Below are 25,823 nucleotides of genomic sequence, written 5' to 3'. Positions count from 1 at the left end.
ATAAGTTAAATAGGCAGGGCGACAGTATACAGCCTTGCCAAACTCCTTTCTCAATTTTGAACCAATCAGTGGTTCCGTGTCCAGTTCTCACTGTTGCTTCTTGACCCGCATATAGGTTTCTCGAGGGACAAATAAGATGGTCTGGTACTCCCATCTCTTTAAGAACGTGCTACAATTTGTTGTGATCCACACAATCAAAGGCTTTAGCATAGTCAATGAAGCAGAAGTAGATGTTTTTCTGGAACTCCCTAGCTTTCTCCATGATCCAGTGTATGTTGGCAATTAGAAAAAGTTAGAACTTCCTTAACCAAAATGACTTGGAGGAAAACGAGAAGATGGATAGGATAGAACTGTCCCTGTTTGGATTGCCTGATCGATATTTTCCTTAGCAGGCTTACTTAAGAGTAAGCCCTACTGAACATCTGTGTGAGGAAATGCAATGGGCAGGATCTGACCGTGTGCTGCTGTTTGTAGCCTTCAGGGCTGTTCTCTGGCACACAGGGCTGGCTCTGCCCTAAGAAGACACAAACACCGAGTTGGGGCATGAAAAACCAAATTATTTTCTTGTAAAGAAACACTCAAGAATTAGTTTGCACAGCCCTGGGTGGAAAAGAGGTTGAGCAGTCCTTAATGGCCCAAGCTAACCTCGTTCCAGCTCCATCTTTGTAACTGCTCTCACGGGCTGCCTCTGCATTAGTGGTTCTCCCCAGCCACCTTGGACAGGGAGGAGAATAAACTCACCGTGGCAGCAGTGGGAGCAGCCAGCTCTGCTGGCCCATTAATTCCACCAGCAACTGGTGTGGCCGCTCTGAGTGGCAGAAGATGCCTTTCAGCAGTTAGGTCTGGAGCAGTAAAGCCACCCATAAGCTGAGCTGTGTTACTGGCAGCAAGGACAGTCAGGAGCCATCAATAGACCAGCTGCAGTAGCATGAATGAGTGACCTGTGGGTGGAAGGGGCTTTTAACATTATTATTCTGTCACCTTTGCAGTTCCATGCTTTCTGTTACTGGTTTGCTTATAGTCAGTGTTGCAGGGAGACAGGGCACACAGAACTGAAGACCTGGGACTTTTTGATTAATGGGGACCATGAGGTCATCTGCCACCTCCTCAAGCTTCCCAGTTTGCTCTGAGCTTAACAGTAATCCTCATAGTAGCTGAGGGGGGATGCATCTGCTCAGCAACAGTATATTGCTGAGGTATCCCTGTTATATTGTATTTGGAGTGGCTTCAGCATTAGGTTCACAAAAGAGCTGTGAAAGACATTATAACACACACACAGATAGGTCAACCCAGTGTCTGCCAACTCTTCTCGGGGTATGGCTAAGGTGGCTGTCATGATGAGCACCTGCCCGTCAGAATTTACCACCACACCACTACAGCTGGTCACTGAGAGTCATCTCAGATGTAAACAGATACTGGTTACTTGCTTCTTTATATGGCAACCTACACAAGCGGGAGTGAAAGAGAGAATGCATCTCATTTAGAGATTTAGTGATGAGACTTCCTGAGCCAGCCATGTTTGAGATGCTTCCAAATGCAAAATACAAGTGAAGTTCTAGAGTAAAGGGCAATTGTTTAAGATACAGAGCTTTTGACAACTCTACTGACTGAACAGTTGAAAAAAAATATTGCTTAACATTACATAAAAATGTACCTTTCATTTTTAAAAAACAAGGATACTTGAGTCTTACAGGCTCACAACTCTTTCTTACAAAATACATACTGGTTTTGCATCCACACAATCTTTTGTTTTACTATATTTCCTCTGAAAAAGATAATGTTACAGTGGAATTGGCCTTTAATGCCAAAAATTGCTCTTGCATTGGCTCCTGATAGAGTAGGAATGATATGTAATGTTTTGGAGTTCACTCAAGCTACCATCTGGGACTTTGCCCTCCAATTTGTGTGAATAGCAAAAAATGTTTTACAGTCTGTTATTTACATATCAGTAAAGACATCTTTTGGGTTGCAAAATGCCTTACATAATTTTTCTATGAATGACAACCATTTCCTTCTATGGCCAGGGTGGTTGTGCAATTACCTCCGAGCAAAATTTAGATGGGGGGAAAAAACCAACGTGCGTCATAAATGCTATCTGAGCACCTGAGCTTAGTGACTCATGCAGGAGAAGCCTGAGGCTTCTTGCTACCTTGATAGAGAGGATGAAAAGCAGGAGAGAGTGTTTAATATTTGTCAGCTATTCTCTTTTGCTCTGATTCTAACCCTTTGAAAAGATTCAGTGAGCAGGTTAGAAAGAACTGAAAATTATGAGTGCCAACAGTATTTTGAAGAGTACTTCTGAAGGTGGCAGACTGTGGGAAATAAATGGCTGATCTGAAAGAGTGATACTATATATGGGCTTTTTAAGAAGAATGGAATAGCTTTAAGGGCAGGATGCAATTTTGCAGTAAATTTGATGTCTTTGGAAGGCGCAGAAGGATACTTTCACTGAAGCAGTATTACTAGCATTTTTCCATTCATGCTAGCAATGATATAAAGTTGCACAACTTGAGTTACATATTTTATTTTGACCATAACCCATATGGCACCCTACTACATTTATAAAGCACCTGATTTCTTCAAAGAAACTCTTTCCCCTTTTAAAACAAGTTGCAACAGACATTGCACAATAAAGAAATTAAAATTCCACATTTGAATGGATAGTGCTACTACCTTTATCAAGTATGTGACTTTTATCAAGTGTTGCTCTGCAACTAATTCCTGGATTTTTGTTCAGGAAACTTTGCAGCTTTCAAAAAAGATCACACAGTGGTGTACAATAATCTATAGACTATATGCCACTGAATTCCCTTTTACCAAGAGATACCAGTGTACCTTAAACAGTACACCTGATTCTATTGATATTCGCCAGTGCTCATAATGATTGGGCCAGAGACTATTTGAATTTATAACAGAAACTAAAACTGGGATGGAGTGCACACTTTAACCTACTTCAAACATGTAAGCCAGATACTTATTTCCCTTATACCATTTCTCTGGGCATTCCCAGATAAAAAATCCTATAGACCAATGTCATGCACTGCCACTCTGGATACTTTCTGCTTCAGTACGTGCAACTGTGGTAGCAGTTTTTAAAGCTAAACGCCTAGGAAATTGCAGATGTAGCACCACTCAAACGTTAGGCTTTTCCCCCCATGCCATCCTGTACCCAGGGAAGTTGGGAGGCACAGCAGGATGAAAGCACAGACTGGCCTACATGTGTAAACTAGTCCCAGATATGTAACTGCTTATTTCAGTTTGACTGCTACATTTTTGCTTTGAGTTAATACAATATAGGGCTGCAATCCAAGGCACATTTACTTGGGAAGAATTCTCAGGATAGATCAAGTAATGCCCAGTAAAATGAATGCCCAATGGCTTTGTTTATTGCTCCCTGTAAGTGAGGATATTTGGAAGGTTGATTTACCCCAGGACTTCTAAGGATGGAATAGAAGCTGATAAGGGGGAAATGCAGGGTCTATAACCTTGTCAGGCTGCAGAATCTGTTCTCAGTTCCTGCCAATCAAAGGCAGCAACAGCCAATAGTCCTACCAGCCCTCTGGGCAGAAAGTGCTCTTCTCCCTCCCCATCACAGTTCACAATTTGTACTAAAAACTGTGGCAGCTTATGAATGTCCTTCAAAAAGGCAACTTACCTGTGAAAAAATAATCACAAAGTTGGCTTGTTGTTGTTGTTGGTTGCGCAGTCGTGCCCGACCCATTTCGACCCCATGGACAACATTCCTCCAGGCCTTCCTGTCCTCCACCATCCCCTGGAGTCTACTCAAGCTCACACCAACTGCTTCAGTGACTCCATCTAGTCCCCTTCTTTTTTGCCATCTATTGTTCCCAGCATTAGACTCTTCTCCAGGGAGTCCTTCCTTCTCATTAGGTGGCCATAGTATTTGAGTTTCATCTTCAGGATCTGGCCTTCTAAAGAACAGTCAGGGTTGATTTCCTCTAGAACTGACCAGTTTGATCGCCTTGCTGTTCAAGGGACTCACAGGAGTCTCCGTCAGCACCACAATTCAAAGACCTCAATTCTTTTGTGCTCAGCCTTCCTTATGGTCCAGCTTTCACAGCCATACATTGCAACTGGGAAAACCATAGCCTTGGCTATACGCACTTTTGTTGGCAGGGTGATGTCTCTGCTTTTTAGTATGCTGTCTAGTTTGCCATAGCTTTCCTCCCCAGGAGCAAGCGTCTTTTAATTTCTTGGCTGCAGTCCCCATCTGCGGTGATCTTGGAGCCCAGGAAAATCAAAACTGTCACTATCTCCATTTACAAAATTATAAACCTTCTTCAGAGCTTTATATGGAACACTATATACTATTAACACTTCCTGATGCATGACAATTCAGAACTTGGGGTTGGATTGCAGCCTAACTTTTGTTGACATGAATACTAAATCACTACATAAATACAGTTCTTTCTTAGTACCTGAGTCAAAACAATTGACTGATAGTTGTAGTCTTCATAAGGAACACTTTCATTTTCTGTACTGCTTTTTTGTAAGACCATCCTCAGACCTCGGTAGTGGACAGGATAGAAAAGTTTTACATACATACATTCATAAAAATTTACCATTATGTTTTCTATTCCTCTAAATACCTGACTAATGAGATAAATCTGAGGTAAATCTACCTTCCAGATGCATATTTTTAGAATGTCAAGATGTTTATACAGCTACTTTTCAGTTTCTACAGAAGCTGTTTAACCTTTCTTAGAAAACTACACTGGAGAGCATTTATATTATCTAGCAACATGTGCTATCCAATGTTAGTCTTACCTACAGTACACCCATTGAAATGAAAGACTGAAGCTACTCTAAGTGGGACTAATACTAGATAGAGGCATAGGGGCTCATTTGGAACCCAGGGGCATAGGACACTAAACAGCATATATTTGCATATGTCAATCATATCTAAATATGCAAATTAAGAAATAAGTAATATGATTCTACTAACAATCACAGCAGGCATGGCTGGCCTTCACAGCTGACATTCCCCTTGAAATCCACCCTTGTATGGCAATTAATGAGAAAAAACTTTTCCTTTGGCATGGATAAACAGCCAAGGGTCTGCTAATACTCCCTGCGCTCTGTTGGCCCCAGTCAACTGGCATTCCCAAGCTAGGCTACACATTTGGTAGAACCACACGTTAGTCATTGGTGGACTGTGCCACATGGCCTGCAAGAAAAATCTTCATGAAAATACATCAGGTTCTAGCACAGACTTCATTCTGACCTGTTCATTTGCTAAACAGTGTCGCCCAGGCAGGAATGTATCATGTGATTTCTGCTGCACATCTCCCATTTGTTTTAGGGCCAAATAAAAGTTGCATTAAACTTTGTGGAATTCCTTTTGAACAAATTGGTGAGCTTATTCTTTTTATAATGAGTGTTGATGAGGTACAGCTCACTTTTCTTTTCCTCCACCCCTTCCCCATCCAATTGTGTTAGACTGCAACATCCAACATCCCTGGTGAGCACACACTAGGAGATGTAGTCCAACACAACGGAAGGGCACCGGGATATGGCCGCTTTACCCATATCAGTTTGTATTTTTACATAGCGTGCCATCTTGGCAAAGGCATTTCTTCTTGTAATGTTGTAAATTGCCTTGTATATTACTTCCTGTAGCCCTTTCAGATGTACTTTCACGCTATTGAGTTCAAAGTTCTCCCTCCTTATGTTATAGTATAACATTTATGCTTATATTTAAGGATACTTTGTGTCATGGCTGTCCTTAAGTGCAAAATATAAGAGCTGTTTATTTTCACAATTAAAGAAAACAAAGAACGTACAGAGAGTGTTGTTGCTTTGTTACTATCAGTACTTAACAACTGGATTTTTTCTTTACCTTAATATCTTACAAGTTAAAAAGTTTATGTACAAAATAAATAACATGATCAGAAGAAAGACCAAATTGTCTATCACCATGTGCAACAAGCTCTCTTTTGTGCTTTTCGACTAAGGTCCACCACATCTAAGTCAAGCAGCAGACTGGAACTCTAAAAACAAAACAAAACATGTAAGTAAGACCAGCGCATGCAGAGAAGCTTGTAAAACAAATACTTTGAACTTTTAAAATAAGAATTATCATCTTATTAGAAACTTTCAAAGTAGCATTCTGCAATAGCACTGTAATTGTTTATGGCTTGTAAAAGAGGGTGAAATTCAGTGTGAGATTTCCACTTGCACAGTGGGACTTCCCCTTTCCCATGTAAACTCCTGCACCCTCCCAAAATTTGCCCCCCAAGCCTCCAGAGTGAATGCTGATAGCTTTTTCCCCTCTTCCTGTTCTGCTGATGAAAACTTCCATCAGAAGGCAAAGCTAATCAGATACAACGTGGGGTTTCCCTGCGGCAAGGCAGGCCTATCATCAGTGGTTGTTAATGGTCACTGCGCCATTCCAGGAAGGTATGTATATGAGCTTTGCTTAAGTATAGTCCTGTAAGTCAGTCACATAATTATTTCCTGTATCACAGAGACTGAAAGTGCAAGGTGCTAAGACAGCAGGTGGAGGCTTGGACCAGGGCCTCCAGCAGCAACTTACTTCCTGTACTACCTGCTCTCCAGGTCCTCAGAAGGCCAAGCAGACTAGATCTTAAGGAAACATGCACCCTTCAAGCCAGCAGGGCAGGAGGAACAACAGAGATAATACTTGCCTCCGTATTCCCTGCTCTCTGATTCCTCACTAAGTGGGGTTTTCAGGCAATCCTGCAAGGGCCCTTTGTGGGGGAGGGAAGGGAAGCTGGAAAAGACTTCAGATAATTTGTACCCCAGCCTCTCTGCTTCCTCCCTTCCCTGGCCTTCCAGAATCCCCCCCTCTGTAGAGGTTCTGAAGTTGCTTTTCCAAGCTGGGGGAGGCAGGCATAGAGGTCTTCACTGGACATACCCAACCCTATAAAACCTCTGTGGCCAAGCCAGATCATCAGTACAAGTAACTTGTCTTAAGCTTGAGGGCTCTTCCTATCCTCCTGCTTCCTCTTTTTGATGGATTCCTCACATCATTCCAACTAATGCACATAACTACTATAATTGAAGAGGGGTTCCTATTCAAGTATTCAGCAGTAACGATCACACAACTATTGCCTTATATTTCGCCTCCTGACAAACTGTTATTGAAGAAAATGTAGAAATATTGGGGAAGGCATTTTATGATCTTGACTTTTAGGCAGCTGATGGTCATTTTGGGAAGGAACTGAAAGCATGTATGTGGAAGAAGACCCTTGCTTATTCAGTGATACTACCACCTGATGGAATTCAATGAGGCAAGATACTTCTGGTAGCCACTTTGTTAGTATGTTGCTTCTTTAAAAATATACAATTAGTCTACTTCCAACATGTTACGTGTATTTCAGTTTGGATCATTTTGTTTTGTTTTTGTAGAGTTCATCTTTCATTGGCCTTTGTGTATTATTCATTTGGATCTTATTCTGTGTATGATGCGTATGCAATCATAATTAATTATATGACTGCTGTATCCATATTAGAAGTCAGTGGTTTAATTATTGTCCTTGCATGCCCTTTAGCTTTGTTGGTATTTGCAACTGCCACCCTCATTCTCTTATGCTCACATGATACACTTGCCTCCAGCCCTTTGATCCTTGTTGCCTGATCCAGTGCAGTAAAAACAGCTGGTAGGATGGATTTCTCTTTCCTCTACAGCCAAAATGCCCTCCATCTGCTTTAAAGGCTGGGGGCTTTCAAGTAAGTTTGAGTGGCCATATAGGGGAGGGCTGTAAGAGTGAAGGAAAGTCTTCACTTTCTAAATATGATGCAGGATTTAAGCACAGGTCCATCTAATTCCCCATCCTCTTTGCCAAAGCTGCTGACCAAATACCTTTGGGAACTCCTAAAGCTGGGCTTGAAGGGAATAGTCCTCCCATGATGTTTGTTTCCCAGAGATTAGCATTAAGTGGCATACCTTCTCCATAATTTGAAGTTTTCATACAATATTATATGCTGTTGAGAGAAGTATCCTCTATGAATTTGCTTAATCCTACTTTAAAGTTGTCTGAACTAGTGGTCATAACTGCATCCTGGAGCAATGATTTCCAAAAATTAATACTGGACCGTGTTGCTCAAGTAGCACTTGGACTGTATTAAAACTACTACAAACTGATGTTCATTCACTACAGGTTTTTTAACCAAATAATAGTAAGTATTCCATAATATAAGTCAATCGCGAAGTGAATGAAAAGCAGATTCTGAAAAATGTGAACACATGTATGGTCAACCAGACAGCTCTCTCTCTTTCCCAGATGCTGAAGCTAATTCAGTCTGCTGGATCTTGTCAAAACACATGTCAGAGAATAAGCTTAACATTTTTATTGATAGGAGTTGTCATTAAGATATAGTTAGGAAAGAATTATTCCTGCAATAGCAAAAAAAGGCACAGCTATTAGAAGTGACATATTGCATAGCAAGGCTGTGTTTGCAAAACACCATGGCTGTGATAGAACATAACAGTGAAACTGTAGCTTCATGTTAATATGAACAAGCCTTGGACTTCTCCATACTCCTCTCCTGTGTGGGTGTGAAGGAATTGGGATTTTTATTTTTGTATTTAATTATAGTGGTGTTCTTAAGGACAAAGTACAATTAGTTTTAATGAGATGGTTCAAGAAACAAGTCAGCTTCAAATTTTTTTAAAAAAAATTATCCTTCTTGCTTTCCTTTGGTCTTCCAGCTGCTTGAGGACTGCAGCTCCCATCAACTCCAGTTAGCCTGATCATTGATCAGGGACACTGAGAGTAATAGTTCAGTAATACTGGAGAGCCACAGATATCCTGCCTCAGCCTTAAACCATAGTTAAAGCTAATCAGATTCTGTTCTGATTCAGTGATAATTTTCTCAACTGAAAATTAAAGCAAAGGCTTTCAATATCTTTGCAGTTGCACCAGAAGAAAGGGGGAGAACACATGAGTTCACAATGCTAAACTGTATTTTAATGTGAATGCAAATTCTGTGTTTCTAGTGTTACAGTTCAAGAAGGCAAATTATAACTTTCTTCTCGTAGTTGGGCTAAGGCTGGTGTCAGCCTTCCCCAACCTGATACCCTGCAGATGTTTTGAACAACAGTTCCTAGCATTCCATGATCAGATTGGCTGGGAGTGGAAAGAGCTGTAGTTCAAATCCTCCAGAGGGGTAACACCAAGCTCAAGAATATTGGCCTATGTGATTTCAAATCAAAGTGTTGTAATCCAGTTGTGTTCTTCTGCCAGTGGGAAAAGACTCCCGGCAACACAGATTTCTCCTTACCCTCCGCAGCCCCCTACATTCCCCCCAAATTTGCTCCAGAAATCAGGGGACCTTCTGGAGCAGTTGTTCACAGGATACATTGGCTGCCAGTTGCCACCCAGGCTCAATGCTAAGTGCTTACGATAACACAGAAAGCACCAAATGGGTTGGGGCCAGGATGTCTGAGGGAACACCTATCTCCATATGTCCCAGCCCAATCACTGAGGTGGTGAGAGATCCTTCTCAGAATCCCTCTTCTCCATGAAGTAAGTGGGGAGATGGTTAGGAGAAGGGCCTTTTCAGCAATAGCCCCCCACTTGCTTCCAACAGAAATGTGCCAGGCATCTTCTCTATTTTCTTTTAGACACCTGTTGAAAACATTCCTTTTCTGTAACTATTTGGTGAGTGAGTTGTGTTGGTTTTAATGGTTTCCACCTTGGTTTTATTGTTGCTCCTGCCATGTAAAGAATTTTAGCTGCCAACAATTTTATTTATAAAATAAATTCATAATTTTATTTAAATGATTCTTTAAAATTGTTTTAATAATTGAATGTAAAATTTTATTGTCCCTTTTTATCGCTTTGCTTTTAATAGTTTATTATGTATTGTTTATATGTATTGTTGAAATCGAATTGTTTTATCTGTTATTTATCTATTATTTTATCATAATGCAGTGTAAGCCACTCAGACAGCCTTATGGTTAAGCGGTGTGGCATACCAGTGCAATCAATCAATCAATCAATCAATATCATATGATATGCTAGTGTTCTTTTACTTAGCACTGGTTAGGCCTCATCTGGAGTACTGCATCCAGTTCTGGGCACCACAGTCTTAAAAAATGCAGGAAAGCTGGAAAGGATTCAGAGGAGACCAACACACATGATCTGGGGACTGGAAACAAATAAGGAGAGATTGAAAGAACTGGACATGTTACCATGGAGAAGAAAAGACTGAGGGGAGATACAATAGCATTCTACAGGTACTTGAAAGGCTATCACAAAGAGAAAGGACAGGATGTCTTCTTGATCATCCCAGAGTGCAGGGCATGCAACTTGAGGCTTTTGTAACAGTCTCAAGTTACGAAAGCCAGATTCTGGGTAGATATTAGGAAAGACTCCCTGACTATTAGAGCAGTATCAGAATGGAACCAATTACCTAGGGAGGCTGTGGGCCCTCCCACACTGGAAGCACTCAAGCTGAAACTGGACAGCCATCTGAGAGGGATGGTTTAACTTGGAATCCTGCACTGAGCAGGGGGTTAGACCTGATGCCCTCTTGGCCTCTTCCAACCATACTCTTATGAATTCTATGACCACATTCCTTTCCTGGCACATAGTCAATCTTCAAAACTTCCTTAGTTGTTCAAGTAAAGACTGCAGTACACACAGGCTACAGATAGCCAGTTTCCCTCATGTTCCTACAGCCCATCTTTCCCATTTCACCAGATTTGGTTAAGGAAAGAAAAGGTTCTTTCAAGAAAACTTACGTTGTTCAGTATTTCTTTGGCTAGCACTGAAAATGCATCTTCAATATTTATATTGTCTTTAGCACTGGTTTCAAAAAAGGGTATTCCATATTCCCAAGCAAGCTGCAAAACCAAAAAAGAACTGTGAACTATATATTGTACTCTGATACTACCATATCTAAAGTACAGTGCAATTCAAATAAAAATCTAATTAAAAAGATGCTTACACAATCCTGATTAGATTATTTCACATAGTGAAATCATTGAACTGTATTTCAATGTAAATAGTTTAAGACTAGGACATAATTCTGCTCTGAGATATTTCTGGCTCATAAATACCTGTTCCCCAAATTATTGGATAACAACTCCCAAACAACATTTCAAATGTACAACGTAGTTGGTGAGTGATGAGGTTGCCTTTCCCCTTCACTTATACTTTACAGGAAATTCTGGTTAATTTCTTTAAAAATTGCAAATGCATCTCTCACTAGCCAGGTTAGAAACAGTACAGTTTTCATTCACAAGGATGACATATTTTTACATACAGCGAGCACAGATTTGCCCAAATTTATGATCCAAATAGTTGACGTACAACTCCCAGCATCCACCAGTCAGCAATGCTGGACGCTATAGACCAATCCAACAGGAAACACCAATTAGGGGCTAGCAGGTATGCTTAAATGAATAAAGAGCCATATATTTAGGGAGAGCCATAGTTCAGTAGTAGAGCACCTGCTTTGCACACAGAAGGACGCAGGTTCGATGCCTGGCATTTCTTCACAAGTTGTTCGACCTTCCTATATGCTTGTTTGGTGGTGCTGGAACTGCTTGGTTGTGAAATGGGACATGTATTGATTTGATCTTACTTTCACCTGCCCTTTGCTCAACTGCTGCTGGAAATTCTCTTGTGCAAAGCCTACTGAAATCAATGAGAGTTGTGAAAGAGTTTGAATTCTCACTCCTATGGACGCAAAAAAGCACTTCACGTTTGCCTCCCACAACAAAGCACTAGCACAAAGCAGCTGATAGCATGACCAAATCAAAGCATGCCTGAATCAGTCGCTCTACACATTCATTCCCAATTTCACACTGAAATATTTCCATGAAAAATGACTTGTTGCTTCACTTTAAAAAAAGTTAATCATCACCCACTTCAGTTTCCACGTTGTTGTTGTTAGTATGTGCCATCGAGTCATTTATGGAATGACTTCCAAAATGTCCTGCCCATGAAAGCCCTGCTCAGCTCTTGTAAATTTAACATCGTGGCTTCTTAAATTGAGTCAGTCAATCAGTTTCCACTAGTGTGGAATAAATGTAGTGGGTATTTATTTAACAGTTAAAGTATCACTAGTGTAGGAATGATACAAGTCTTTTAAAATGGGTTTGGGGGAATTTGTAGTGACATTTCTCAGATATGCATTTTGAACATCTCTGGCAAGTTCCCTGTGGAGAGATCTTGGGAAAGGAGGCCAAATAGACTGAGGGGGAAAAAAGGATACATACGCCTTTTTGAGAAACCCATTTCATTATTTGCCTGGAATTCAGCATATTTTTTTCTTCAGCATAGTGTTGGAGGAAAAGGCACAAAGTCAATAGCTATTTTGAGCAACAGTAATTACTGGTTTCCTTTGGTTTCTATAGTTCAGTACATGGGAGAAATCAAAAAGATTGGATATGTGTGCTAACAGAAATAAACCAAGGAGAAACAGATCTTTTAATGGGTTATTTTAAGAAGATTCCTAAAATCCCATCCAAGCAAAAGCTTGAACCTTTAGTTTTGTTCCATGAATTTTTTGGTTTACCCACAGGGTTCTGCTGCAAACTGAAAAAGTTAAAGGACCCTCTCACATGTGAGAGGCCCCAGCAAGATGGGGAAATCACCCCAGAAAAAAAAGGTTCCTTCCTGCCGTGCGTGAGCAAAAGTGGCTTCTGCTCACACAACCTTTCAATCTAGTCTTAGTCATCTTAGAGTCAAGAATTACCTGAACAGTTTGCATGGATTAGTCCCTCCTTTCTTTGGTTCATTTATAAGTTGCCAAATATACAGTGCCACACTATTAATTTCATGTGAGGGTTTGTATCTGGCAACTTTCCTTGATTGGTTCACTTACTGTGGCATTTATAAGCTATCTTTCAGGAATTAACCTTCCCAAAGTGATTCACAGTAGAGTTAAAAACATCTAATCCATAACATATTCAAAATCATGATACAGAATTAGCAATATTAAAAATAAAAATACTATAGAAAACTTAAGGATACTTCAAGAAAGAAACGAGTAATTGAAAATAGTTCAAAATCTTGAAAAGGTTGCCTGGTGTTCCTGGCTGAAAAGTAACATATTGTCTAACTATTTATATTTCTACCAGCTACACATCATGTTTTAATATTTTTAGTCAGAGAATGTGGCAGAGCGAGAAAAAAATCCAGGGAGGATTTGGGTTGGGGGACTTCCGTTCCAAAATCTCCCTTAAAGGCACAATCATACCCTACTGAAAGGAACATGAACCTTTGAACTCAGTGGCTCAGGCTCATCCAATGCAAAGCAAGAGGAGCAGCAGAGGCCATCTTCACCTCCCTGTTCATCTCATTTAGGTAGGTGGCCTTTTTCAGCAGTGTGGCAAAGGCATCCCCAAAGGAGAATGAAGAGAAGTGGAGCTGTTCCAGGATATCTTGCATCCTGGTTGCCCTAGTCTTGTCTGCTCCCTATCCCACAATACACCCCCTTTCTCCCTCTCTAAGGCTGCTTCCCCAGCCTCAAAGCTCAGCCAGCACAGTTCTTTCCCCACCAGTTACAAGGGTGTCTGAAGGAAATCTGAATTATCCTATGGCCTCCCAGATTATGTCTAGGGACCATGGGATCATTATCTAAGTTTACTTTTCTTGGGACACAAGACCTTTTTTCTGCCCAGACTTGGATAGGATTGCTCATTCATAGTCCATGTTAATATGTTTTCAGACTAATATCCATAATTGTTTAGGACATGAAATATCAATGGGGAAACCTTATAATACTTTAAAATCCATAATTTAAGTCAATGATTCAAAAATCAGTCTTTTTCACAGTGATTTCTATCATGATTAAAAAGTGCTACTTTTTAGGAGGATTTATATCACTACTACTTTAACAGTTTAGTTGAGCATTCCATGTCCTTATACTACAGGAGTCTGATTTGATTTGTGGTAAAATTGGAGCAAGTGTGTAATACTAGAATGTTTTGCTTGCTAGAATAATTTCACTAATAGGCAGAAACAAGAATCTCTCATATTGTGACAGAGAAGGGCAAATCAGAACACAAAATAAATCTAGACAGGGGACTGATAATGAGAGCTGGTAATGGATTTGTTCCATTAACAAAAAGTGATTCAGTTAACCATAGAATTGAAAGATGAACTGAAATATTCAGAAGGCAGGCAGTGGGATACTGTAATACTGCCCCCTTGTGAATCTTCATCATTGTAGCTTTTTTTTTTTTTTTTAGTTGTCTAAATCTCACATTATTGTCCAAAAAATGAATCTAGAGTTTTCCTTTCTTCTGTAGGAAGCCTTTATGTAGGTGTATGGATCAAGTAAAAGTCTAATTTTCATATATCCTGACCCTTCAAGGAAAGATATGGAAACACATATGGAAATGATCATACTTTTTCATAACAAGATAATTATTTCTAAGGTAACAGCTAAAAGATACTGTATGTCCTACTATATTTGGTCTGCATTATACAGTGAGCACTCTCTTGCAAGCAATATTGTGTGGAAGAGAGTGTTTGTCCACAATACACAAATCCATCTGACCAAACACAAAGCCTCTCGCACCTGCTCCTTTCCAGCCCTATCCACTTCCAGAAAAAGGATGTGCTTTAGTTCCCTCAGCACCACCTCCATTCAGCAAGTAGTGCTGGAGGCAAAACGCTGGAAAATGACACAGACTTCCGTATTGTGACGGGGCCCAGCCAACAAGGGCTTACATTCACAGCCTGCACTGTCAGAGGAAGTGCGGGGGGGAATACTAGGCTCAAAGCAAGAGATGTGTTCCTTTAAGGCTGCCATGCCCCAAGAATGGCATCTCTCAGAAACTGATGCATCCAAAAGCAGTGACCCTGCAAAGCCATCAAAACCAGTTCCTGGTACTTTGAGTGGGGCCCACTGCTTCAGACCCTACAGCTTATCTACACAACCTTCAGATGGTACTATTACCTTTGGACTTTGAGCAGTGGACTTTGGCCTCCTCTAGTGTCTTATCACTCCAGCCTTCATTCCCAAGAAGAAGCCAATGTCTCCAGGGAAAGGCTGATGGCCCATTAACAGCCAGATGCAGCACCTGGAGGGTGGTGTTTCAGACGGATTCTCCTGGTTTGCTCATGAATGCCTGCCAGTTGCTCTCAGATTCAGCTAGAATTATAAATCAGTAATCTGGCTTCAGGGTCACTGACCAAGGTCCTGAATCTGACCAAAGCTCCAGATGTTACCCAGCTGCCTGGACCACACTGAGCCTCCTTGCCTGAAATGTCACCCAGGCCAAATGTCAGATTTCTGGTGGATCTGGACACAAGCAAGACTCCATATTCTCAGGTCCAGGGCCCCAAATCAACCCTCCTGGGTCCTGAGTTGGTGCTGTGGGGCCACATGACCCCTTCCCACTGGCCCTACCCTGGTCTCCAACCATGGATCAGGGGTTTTTTTGTTTGTTGTTTTTTGGGTAGTGGTGGTGGTGAAGTAATTTTCCCCTTCAGAAAGGATGAAATGCCTTTGAAAGGGCTTACCTACCGGCAGTAAGAGCTTTAAGTTAAAATAAGCTGGTATTTTTTAGCTTTTGATCCTGCCACTTTTGCCCTTGCCCCTCCAGACTAGAATTCAGGTCTTGGGCTGAATGAAGTTCAACATGTTCGCTTTAAGGTCTTCCACTGAAAGGTAGAACCTGGAAGAGATGATTTGGGCCTGCAGGCATAAGCTTTAGTCCTATATTTTGTTGACCCAAGTTGCTTAGAGCTTTCTGTGGTGCTGGTACAGGGCAGATGCAAACTTCTGTGCCACAAATGAAAGGCAGGGCCTCCCAGAGATCATTGCTTTCTCCTTCTCTCTCCAGCTCCCTCAAAATCCATTAATGATGATGGGGGAACCCTCTAGAGAGAAACAGAGCAATGGTTTGGAACAGGAAAGGGGGAATTGCTGAAAAGCAGCAACTGACACAACACCATCTTCATATTTAAGCTTCAAGAAATAATGGGGCTATCCCATTAATGCCCCCCTTTGTAAAACTAAGAGGCTTGGGTCAATGGACCTCTGCCATAGCTTGTAAGAACATTTTCCAACAGACTTCACAGTTAGGACTGCTACACTGAACTGTTGCAAGCTGTGCAGAGAGCATTGACTATTGGGCAGTACAGAAGTTACAAAAACTACAACGTCTTTAACCATTGCAAACAAACCAACCCCTCTGTACCTATTTAATACAAAGGCTTCATTTTCAAACTGCCGGTTTGAAGTTTCTCTGCCATAGTAACTATAACTAAAGCAGCCATAACTGTCTCAATTTTATTACACATAATAGCAAAGCCAGACTTCTGGCATACTTGGTTACATTTAGCTAGCTCACACAGGAAATACATTTGCTGGAGGAAAAAAACCAAGCCACTCTGAGAAAGCGGTCTGGATTTGGATAACTCAACAACCAACCATTACTTGTTCATGATGGACTAAGTGAACCAAGTCATGTCTATTATTGGATAGATTAAAATCTAGTAAATAAGTAAGTTAAAAAATTAGCAGCATTAAGAACTTACTTGAGAGTCAACTCCATTGAACTCAGTGTAATTTGCTTCTGAGCATATATCTATAAGATTGTACTGTTAATTATTTTAATGTCAGGAAGGTATGCCTTGTGATCAAATACTTAGACATTTAATGAGTCAAAATGTGAACACTTAACTATCCCATGATTTTCATCTTCAAGATATTTAATGAACTTCCTTTCTTCAGAAAATTGCACAAATGGGATTTTCAGAATCCAACATTCATATAAACTAAGAATACTACAAACACAATTGTCATTTTTGTACATTTATAGTTAAAATTTATAGTGAAATCCTTCCATGTGTATTTCCAGGATTGGCTTTATTGTATGCAATACAAGATAACATTTATTAATTTTGGTTCTTATGAAAATGTACTGGTTTACAAAGGCACCAAATACCAATAGAATTCAGTATTGTATTATGTTTTAGATAGTACCTATGTGGATTTCCCAAATAATACATTTTGTAAATTTTAAATCTGCTTACAGCAGGGGTCTCAAACTCACCTTACCTGGGGGCCGCTGGAAATGGAGTCTGGGTGAAGCTGGGCCGCATCAAGTATCCCACCACTGCGGTGGGGGTGGGCCGCTCATCCCACGGCCGGCCCGGGCGCCGCCGGCGCTTTGAAGGCCGCAGGGCCCCTCCCCCGTGCCCCGCCCGTCCTGGCAATTGGCCTGCGGGCCGCGAGTTTGAGACCCCTGGCTTACAGTTTTTAAGCAGAATTGAGAAAAACCAAGATTCAAGGTAGAATAAATAGCTTCTGCCACAGTGGTGCTGGTGGTTTTTTTGTACGTAACCAAGCATAAAAGAAATATTGTAGCTATGTAACTGGAATGATTCATGGCTTGCTATACCTAACTTCTATATTGAAACATAGTATTTTTCCAACAATTAATTTTAAAAAATGCAACTCAGGATTATGTTACAATATCTGCTTACACTGTTTCTACCCAAATGTTCTCATGAGGTATGACACATATACTTGTCACCAATGTTTACCTTTTCTCCTCTGCTTTTTGGAATTACACGTTCAGTCTCCTTATCACACTTGTTACCCAGCAGTATTATTTCTACATTTTCATCTGTTTTCTGTAAGGAAAACAATGTTAATAACATTAATTATACATTGAAATGTTCTATTTTTCCCCTCTTTTAGATACTAAGGCAGTCTGGGTTTTCTCCCCCTGAATAAACTGTTTTGTATAATGACAATGAGATATTGAAACAAGTGCTGACATTATCTACAGCTTCAATGGGCTATAAAGGGACATAACTGGCAACTGACTGGGGGCATTGGGATCACAATCCTGATGTGGGCTTCTAGTGTATCTGCTAAGGCAGGGTAAGTTTGTAGGTCCAATCCCATGAGTTGTGACATTTCACCAGTATCTAGACCATTACCCAGTTCCTGTATACTCTTGAAAAACTGGAGAAATAATCTGAAGGCAGAAACTCAACAAGTACAGTCCATGGCCACACTTTCAAAATGAATTTAGACACTAGGAAAACCTACTAATGCCCAGAAGCTACCTCAATGGAATTGAAAGAGATTATTCTAGGACAGGGGTCTCAAACTCAACTTACCTAGGGGCTGCTGGAAGTAGAGTCTGGGTGAGGCTGGGCCGCATCAAGTATTCCACAAAAATGGGATTTCAAGTATTCCAAAAAAAGTACAACTGATCCAATCTTCTCAATCTTTACTAATAATAATTCACAACATGAATGGTTCTTCAGAACATAGGCTTCTCTTACTTCCTCCTACTCCTTGCTGCCAGAGACCTGACAGCACTTCCTCTTACACAGCTGAGCCACATTTGGCTTGAGGGAGGAAGCAACTGAGATCCTCAGTATGGCTTGAAGATGCTCATCAGTAAGTTTGGACCTGAACTTTGACTTATTAAAGTTCATGGTGGAGAAGAGCTTTTCACACAGATAGGTGCTCCCAAAAATGCACATGGTCTGCTTGAACATCCTGGAAAGCTCAGGGAAGGTAAGGGGCAATTCTCTCCAAGCTTGTCTGCTTTTCCACTCACCTCCCTGTGAGTTGTCCAAGCTTGTCTGCTTTTCCACTCACCTCCCTGTGAGTTGTCCAAGCTTGTCTGCTTTTCCACTCACCTCCCTGAACTTGGCTTTGAGTTCAGAATTACACTGCAGGTCAATTAGCTCCATTTGAAGCATGGGGGGGGGGGAGCATCTTCCACATGGAAGGAGAAGGGGTCAGCAAAAATTTGAAAAGTGGCTCTGTGTGTCTTGAAATCTGCAAACCTGTGATCAAATTCTTCCTGTAGCTTTACAATGGCATCAGCATACTTCTCACCGCTGAATGGTGTGCCAGAATCCATGAGTGCCTTGCATGCTGGGAAATGGCAGAGGTTTGTCTGAGAAAGCTGGGCTTTCCGTAACACAAGTTTTGTGGAGAATGCTCTGACATTGTCATAGGCAGAACTGACAAGCTGCCCCTGGCCTTGTAATTTCTTTTTCAGTACATTCAGCTCCTATGTGATGTCAACAAGAAAAGCTAAGTCCATGAGCCATTTGGGATCACTTAGTACAGGAACAGCCATCCCATCTTTCTCCATGAAGGTTTTCACCTCTGCTCTCAACTCAAAAAACCTCTTCAAGATGTTTCCCCTGCTAAGCCAACGTGCCTCGGTGTAGTAGAGCACATCCTCATATCCTGACTCTATTTCCTCTAAAAAGGCGCAGAACTGCCAGTGCTTTAAGCCCCTGGATCTGATATGGTTGATGCATTTCACAGCGTCAGACATCACATTGTCAAACTTCAGGCATTTGCTGCAAAGGGCCTGCTGATGGATAATGCAGTGCAGAGCAATGGCCTCTTCCACAGCCTCTTCTTCCAATTTTCTCTGAACAAGTGCCATGACTCCATTTCTTCTCCCTGTCATTGATGGCGCTCCATCAGTTATTATTCCAGCAAAACTCTTCCATAGTAAGCTGGCATCTGCAATGGCATCACACAGCTGGCGGAATATCTCCTGAGCGGTGGTCTGGCCATGCATTGGAATCACTGTAACTCCTCCATCACTTCAAAATTGTTGTCAACACCACGGACATATACTGCAAGCTGCACAGTGTCAGTGACGTCTGTGTTCTCATCAAGAGCGACTGAGTATGCATGAAAATGTTTAGCTTTCTCACGCAGTTGATCGTAAATGTTACCTGACAGGTCAGAAATGTGCTCTGCCACTGTGTTGGCTGAGAGGCTGATGTTACTAAACTGACCCGTTTTTTCCAGACAGACTATACTTGCAGCCTGTAACATGCACTTTTTGATGAACTCGCCATCTTTAAATGCCTTTCCTGCCTTAGCAATTATCTCACTCACTACGTAGCTGGCTTCGACTGCCGCATCACTCTCTTTGCTTGCTTTCTTGAAAAAATCTTGTTGCCTCAGTAGTCATGTTTTAAGTTTGGCGACATGGTCCTCTATCTCATCTCCCTAGTATTTTGCATACTCCTCAGCATGTCTAGCTGAGTAATGACATCTGATGAGGTGTGGGCTGCGGAATCATCAATACGCTGATGATACCAAGCTCTACCTCTCGTTTTCCACTAATCCAGGTGAGGCAGTGGCTGTGCTGAACCGGTGCTTGGCCGAGGTAAGGGAATGGATGAGGGCCAATAAACTGAAACTCAACCCAGACAAGACGGAGGTCCTGTTGGTTGGCGGATTGGGTTTCGGAGAGGGTGGATTTGACCTGGTCCTGAATGGTGCAACACTCCCTCTTAGGGATAAGGTCCGCAGCTTAGGAGTACTCCTCGACCAGGAGCTTTCTTTGGAAGCTCAGGTGACAGCGGTGGTAAGGAACGCCTTCCTTCAGCTTCGGCTGATTAATCAGCTGTGCCCCTACCTGGAGTACAACTGCCTGGCGACGGTGACACACGCGCTGGTGACTTCCCGCCTAGACTTCTGTAACGCGCTTTACGTGGGGCTTCCCCTGAAGACAGTCCGAACACTTCAATTGGTGCAAAATAGAGCTGCCAGGTTGCTGACGGGGACGGGGCGTTATGCTCACATGACTCCAGTCCTCCGTCAGCTTCACTGGCTTCCCATTGAAGCCCGGGCCCAATTCAAGGTGTTGATTATGACCTATAAAGCCCTAAACGGCTTGGGTCGTGGCTACCTGAACGAGCGCTTACGTCTGTATATGCCCGACCGCCCTTTGAGATCTGCGGGAGAGTCCCTTCTCCGGGAACCCTCCATGAAAGAAATTAGGAGAGTAAGTACTCGGAGGAGGGCTTTCTCTGCGGTGGCGCCCAACCTATGGAATTCACTCCCCAAAGAGGTCCGCCTGGCACCGTCATTACTGGTTTTTCGGCGCCAGGTAAAGACCTTTTTATTTAAACATCATTTTAATTGTTAAAATATATGATCTGGCCAGGGCAACTTCTTCTTCCTTCTCTTTTCTCCTCTTATATTTTTATTTACTTATTTTATACTGATAATTTTAATTTTATATTTGTAACTCAGTGTATTTTTTGCATTTTTGTATTTAATGGTAATTTATTATGTTCTATTGTATTTCAATGTATTTTATTGTGTTGTAAGCCACCCCGAGGTTTCGGCAAGGGGCGGCATAGAAATGTTATAATAATAATGATGATGATGATGATGATGATGATGATGTACTCCTTGTGCACTGCAATTTTCTCTGTGCATATAAGACAGGTCGGGATGCCCCTGTGCTCAACAAAAAAATATTCCATCTCCCACTTCTCCTGAAATTGTCTGTGCTCATCGCCAACCTTTCTCTTCACGGCAGGTTTTGAGAAAGACATGACTGGGGCTGGGTGACAAAAAAAAAACGTATTTGCACTGGGTGACAGGATATATTTTCCCTTCACTCGGTGACACTCCCGAATCACATTTCAAGTGACTAACATTGTTAATTTGCATTGCTGTCATGATCCTGAGATATGGTAGCCCACAGGTGACAAAAATATAGAACGCCCAGGCAATGTTCCCTCTAAGCTGCGTGCCGGGACAGGCGGGGCATGGGGGAGGGGCCCTGTGGCCTTCAAAGTGCTGGCGGTGCGCGGGCCGGCCTCCGGGAGCCATGCGGGATGAGCGGCCCACCACCACTGCTGCTGCCCAAGGCCGACCACCGCAATGGTGGTGGGCCGCTCATCCTGCGTCGCTCCTGGAGGCCGGCCCAGGTGCCGCCAGCGCTTTGAAGGCCACAGGGCCCCTCCTCCATGCCCCGCCTGTCCCGGCGCGCAGCTTAGAGGGAACATTGTGCCCAGGGTAACAACTCACGCAGGTGCGTGTGAGAAAAACGCGCGGGCTGCACTATCACTAAACTTTGATATCAAGTGGGGGCCACAAAATATTGTTCCACGGGCTGCAATTGGCCCATGGGCCGCGAGTTTGAGACCCCTGTTCTAGGAAATCATGATATTTCAACAGGCACTGATTATATAGTACAGAACAAACAAGTAAAACACAACCCAGAGTAAACAGAGTGAACTGCAACATCACAGAGATCCCTCCCCATTCACAGAGCTTTATAAAACAGACCTGATTGGCTCCAACTAAAGTTGTGCCCTTTAGGGCAAATAGCCTGAGCAAAGACACCCAACAGCAGAATACATGTATTCCCAAATGCATTCATCTCCTAGGAGCCCAGGAATATTCCCAACTCTAGAAACCACATATTGCTTGTTCCTAAGCAGGGTAAATAGCTCGGTGGTAAAACTCGTGTTGCATACAAAATTTCCTGACTCCAAAGTCTGGCAACTTTAGCTGGAAGGATCAGGTGCAGATGATGGGGAAGATGCTCAGCTGAGATCCTGGGCTGCCACTGCTAGCAAGAAGAGACAATAGTGGGATAGCTGGACAAATAGTCTGACCTGGGATGAGGCAGCTTTCTGAGGGTTAGATCTAGATGGAGTCATACTTAGAGTACATCCACTGAATGCATGAGACTTAATTCATTTATGATTGACAAGTTTCACTGACTTCAATGTGTCCAATCTAAGCATGATTAAGTTTGCATTCAGTGATCTTGTCCCATTTGAAGATGCCAAATGACAGAGGAGTGAGAGAGTTTCTTAAGCTGAAAGCAAGTCAATTTAGGGTGTCTTGATTTGCTACAATTAAGCTACAAAACAAAATTTACATAATGACAACAGTTTTGTTATGCCTGTGAGTCTTATCAAGAGTAACACTTCACACCACACAGAAAAGAGAGGAAAATGAGATCTTTATTAACAAAAAGTCAGTTGAGTTGTTCTTAACAATCTGTAGGCCCAGTCACAACTATGTTGCTTCATTTTCACAATAGAGCAGCAGGCAAGATTTATTATTGAAGGCTGCTGTTTCATCTTTTTAATCTACTCAACTAATCTCATTTCATAACTGCTGCTGATGTTCAGGATAATGCAGTTTCTAAAACGAAGTAAGCTCATTATACGAGTACAAAGTACAGACCTAAAATAATGAATCAATCTAACCTGGATTAATAAACCAAAATGTAGGCTGTTTCAGTAGGCAGTGGAGCTTTACTTATTAAGGTCAGTGGTTCTCCTATATAAATTATATACATATGTTCCTAAAACAGTATACTAAATAGACAAGTATTTCACTCATTTTTGTTTAATTAGAAAAAGGACTCCTAGTTACATGCTTTCTATAACAGTTGACTTAAGAGTTTTACTTAAGAAGATATACGAGTTAAAAATTGCATGCATGGTTTTTAATAACCCTTCCAGCCAAACCTTTTCCCTACATTATTTGCCTAATAATTTTTCTTCCTAAATGATTTTAAGCATATCATACAAAGCAGAAAATAAATCTAATCATTTCTTTCAGAAAAGTATATTTATATGTCTTTTCACCTGAAATCTCAAAATGATCAGATCAGACATATTCATTGTCTCATGTTGTCTTCAAAATTCAAATAATTAACATTAGCTAGTAATGACAATTTACTGACTAGTTACTTACACTGATTTCATGTGGGTATCACTTAAGCCAAGGGCAAGAACTACAGGAGAAGCTGAGACTGATAATAATAATAATAATAATAATAATAATAATAATAATAATAATAATTATTATTATTATTATTATTATTATTATTTTACAGCTCAGAAGACTAACATCAAGTCAGTTAATAGTTTGGATTCTTTGTGAACTTCAGCCACAAGGAGGAGCAGTTCAATAACTTGAACAGCAATACACAAAAGTAATTGATTATGTTCAGAAGCTTAGTGCAAGGGACAAGTTGCAGTAGATCCCCCAAAAAACTGAAAATAAGGCCAAGCCTAGATGTTTTATGCCTCTTGTATTTAATGTGGGTGTGGGCGGGGGTCTTGTGCAAAAAGCATAACTAGGGGGAGGAATAATTAGACACATAGCAAGCAGGCAAACAAGCAGGAAGAATTAACTCTTTTCCTTTTCTCCTATGAGTAAAAATCCTGCTCTGAAGTCACTATTTGTATTTTTTTCCCAACTGAAATAGCACCTTCAGAGAGGGACTTTCCTTAGGAACCTAGCAGAGGAGGAAAGGAGTAACCTTCTCACCACCACCACCACCTCTGTCTGCATGTGCTCAGGATAATTAGCATCAGCTTGGTAGGAGAAAGATACATTTTTAAGACACCCCCCCCCCACATGCTAAAATCAAAGTTGTCCAGTCAATCTTGGCCCTTGCTGATACCACACTGATTTTCCTCTAAAGAAGCCTTTCCCAACAAGGTGCTCTCCAGATGTTTTGAATTTCAACTCTGGTAGGCTCAGCCAGCATAGCCAATGTAAGAATGGTGGAAGTTATCGTCCAAAACAATTAGAGGGCAACCAAGCTGAAGAAAGCTCTAAGGTCATCCATCAAATATTGCACTATATTCAGTTTTCTAACATGTGAGCTACTTAAAGGTGTAAGTACATTTCTGAGAGTGCTTTTGTTCATCGCACAGTGATCACCCACATCAAGTTAGGTCTCTTCTTTGCTATCTGCAGTGCAATATTTGATGGACTGCAGTGCAATTCTATATCACAAACAGGCTGAAATATGTTCTGCATGAATAGCGTTATCTTCACTTGTGCAAGGGAAACCTCTACACTATAGGAGATAAAGGTCTATGTCTTCCTTACTGGAAGACAAGGATGTAACAACAAAGGGAAGGGCTTTTTTTGGCAGTAGCATCCTCACTCTGAAATACTGGCCTTGAGGAGATGTGACAGATGCCAAGTTTTTAATGCCAAATGAAGACATCTTTATTTTCCTAGTCTAAGAAATGTCTTAGCCTGCTGTATGATTTTAGCTGAAGTCTCATTTGAACATTAGTTTTTTTGTCTTTTAGTTTTAATGTTTTGTGACATATTTGCTTTTTACAGTCCTGGAAACTATTGAATTAAAGGTTGTATATAAATATTTTAATTTTAAATATATTTTGTATAAGAAATATACTGATTTAAAGTGAAACATACTGATTTAAAGTGATTTTCCTCTTGTAGAAATAATATTTATTTTGAAACTTGTGGTGTTCAGCATTGTAAGCTCAAATTATTAAGCTGCCTATGATCAGTATAAAAGAATATATCTTGCATATCTTGACCTGCTTTGAGAAGTAATGGGTTTGCATTAATGCTGGCTAATTCTGAGTCTTCTCCAGATTTAGTGGAAACATACACAGTACAGAGAGAGAGAGAAGCACACAGACTGGGTAAACCTCAATTAGACTAGAGATTAGACCAAAGAAAGAGGAAAGTATCCTCTGCAATCTTCCATACTGAAAGCAGATCATAGATTAAAGACAATGTCAACACTTGAGTTCAGTTGTCAATGCTTACATTATGCAACTAATGCAAAGACTGTAACTCTTTAAGTCTTTGTCTAGAACTAGGGCCAAGATGTACAGGGTGGGATATAGTCAAAGGGAAGCTTTTTCACTTGAATGGTGGGGGGAAAAATTGCACAGCCACTTGACCTGGTGTAAAGTTCCAATGTTGTCATGACCACAAAGGGAATTTTTATGAGCCGTAACTACATCAAGCCCACATCCCTACCACATTCTCAGCCTTTCTGCTGACCAAGCACTGGAGGAGTTCTCGTGGCATATCGGTGCAGTTCCACCAGTATTTCTCAAGGGTGAACTGCACGGCAGTGCTGCTCCAATGGCACAGCTGAAGTCCCAAAGCTGTACATGGGTTTCATCTCAGCCTAACCCTCTCTAGGCAGCAAATGGTCAAGCTACAATTGTGCTGTTCCTATAGCTTCTTGGCAATCTCCTGTTTAAATATATTGCTGTATGTTCATACCAATAGTCTTTGTCTTATTCAATTTCCATTTGTCCCCT

The 25,823-nt window shown here is 41.3% G+C and overlaps 1 protein-coding gene across 1 annotated transcript in view; it reads right to left on the bottom strand.

The window, feature by feature from the left end:
* Nucleotides 1–5,746: 5,746 nt before the first annotated feature.
* The window catches only part of LOC123020296 (ras-related protein Rab-10-like), a 34,983-nt gene continuing 14,906 nt past the window's right edge, over nt 5,747–25,823 (bottom strand). The window contains exons 4-6 of the mRNA XM_044423784.1: nt 17,502–17,591; nt 10,733–10,834; nt 5,747–6,011 (exon numbers count right to left, since the gene is read on the bottom strand). Coding sequence (XP_044279719.1) covers nt 5,934–6,011; nt 10,733–10,834; nt 17,502–17,591 — 270 coding nt within the window. The 3' untranslated portion in view covers nt 5,747–5,933. The remainder of the gene's footprint in view (nt 6,012–10,732; nt 10,835–17,501; nt 17,592–25,823) is intronic.

This window comes from Varanus komodoensis, unplaced genomic scaffold, assembly GCF_004798865.1.
Source record: "Varanus komodoensis strain SLA01 unplaced genomic scaffold, ASM479886v1 scaffold14_1, whole genome shotgun sequence".
Lineage (NCBI taxonomy): Eukaryota > Metazoa > Chordata > Lepidosauria > Squamata > Varanidae > Varanus > Varanus komodoensis.
The sequence above is the reverse complement of the archived record's forward strand: the minus strand, read 5'-3'. Positions and strand labels throughout refer to the sequence as shown.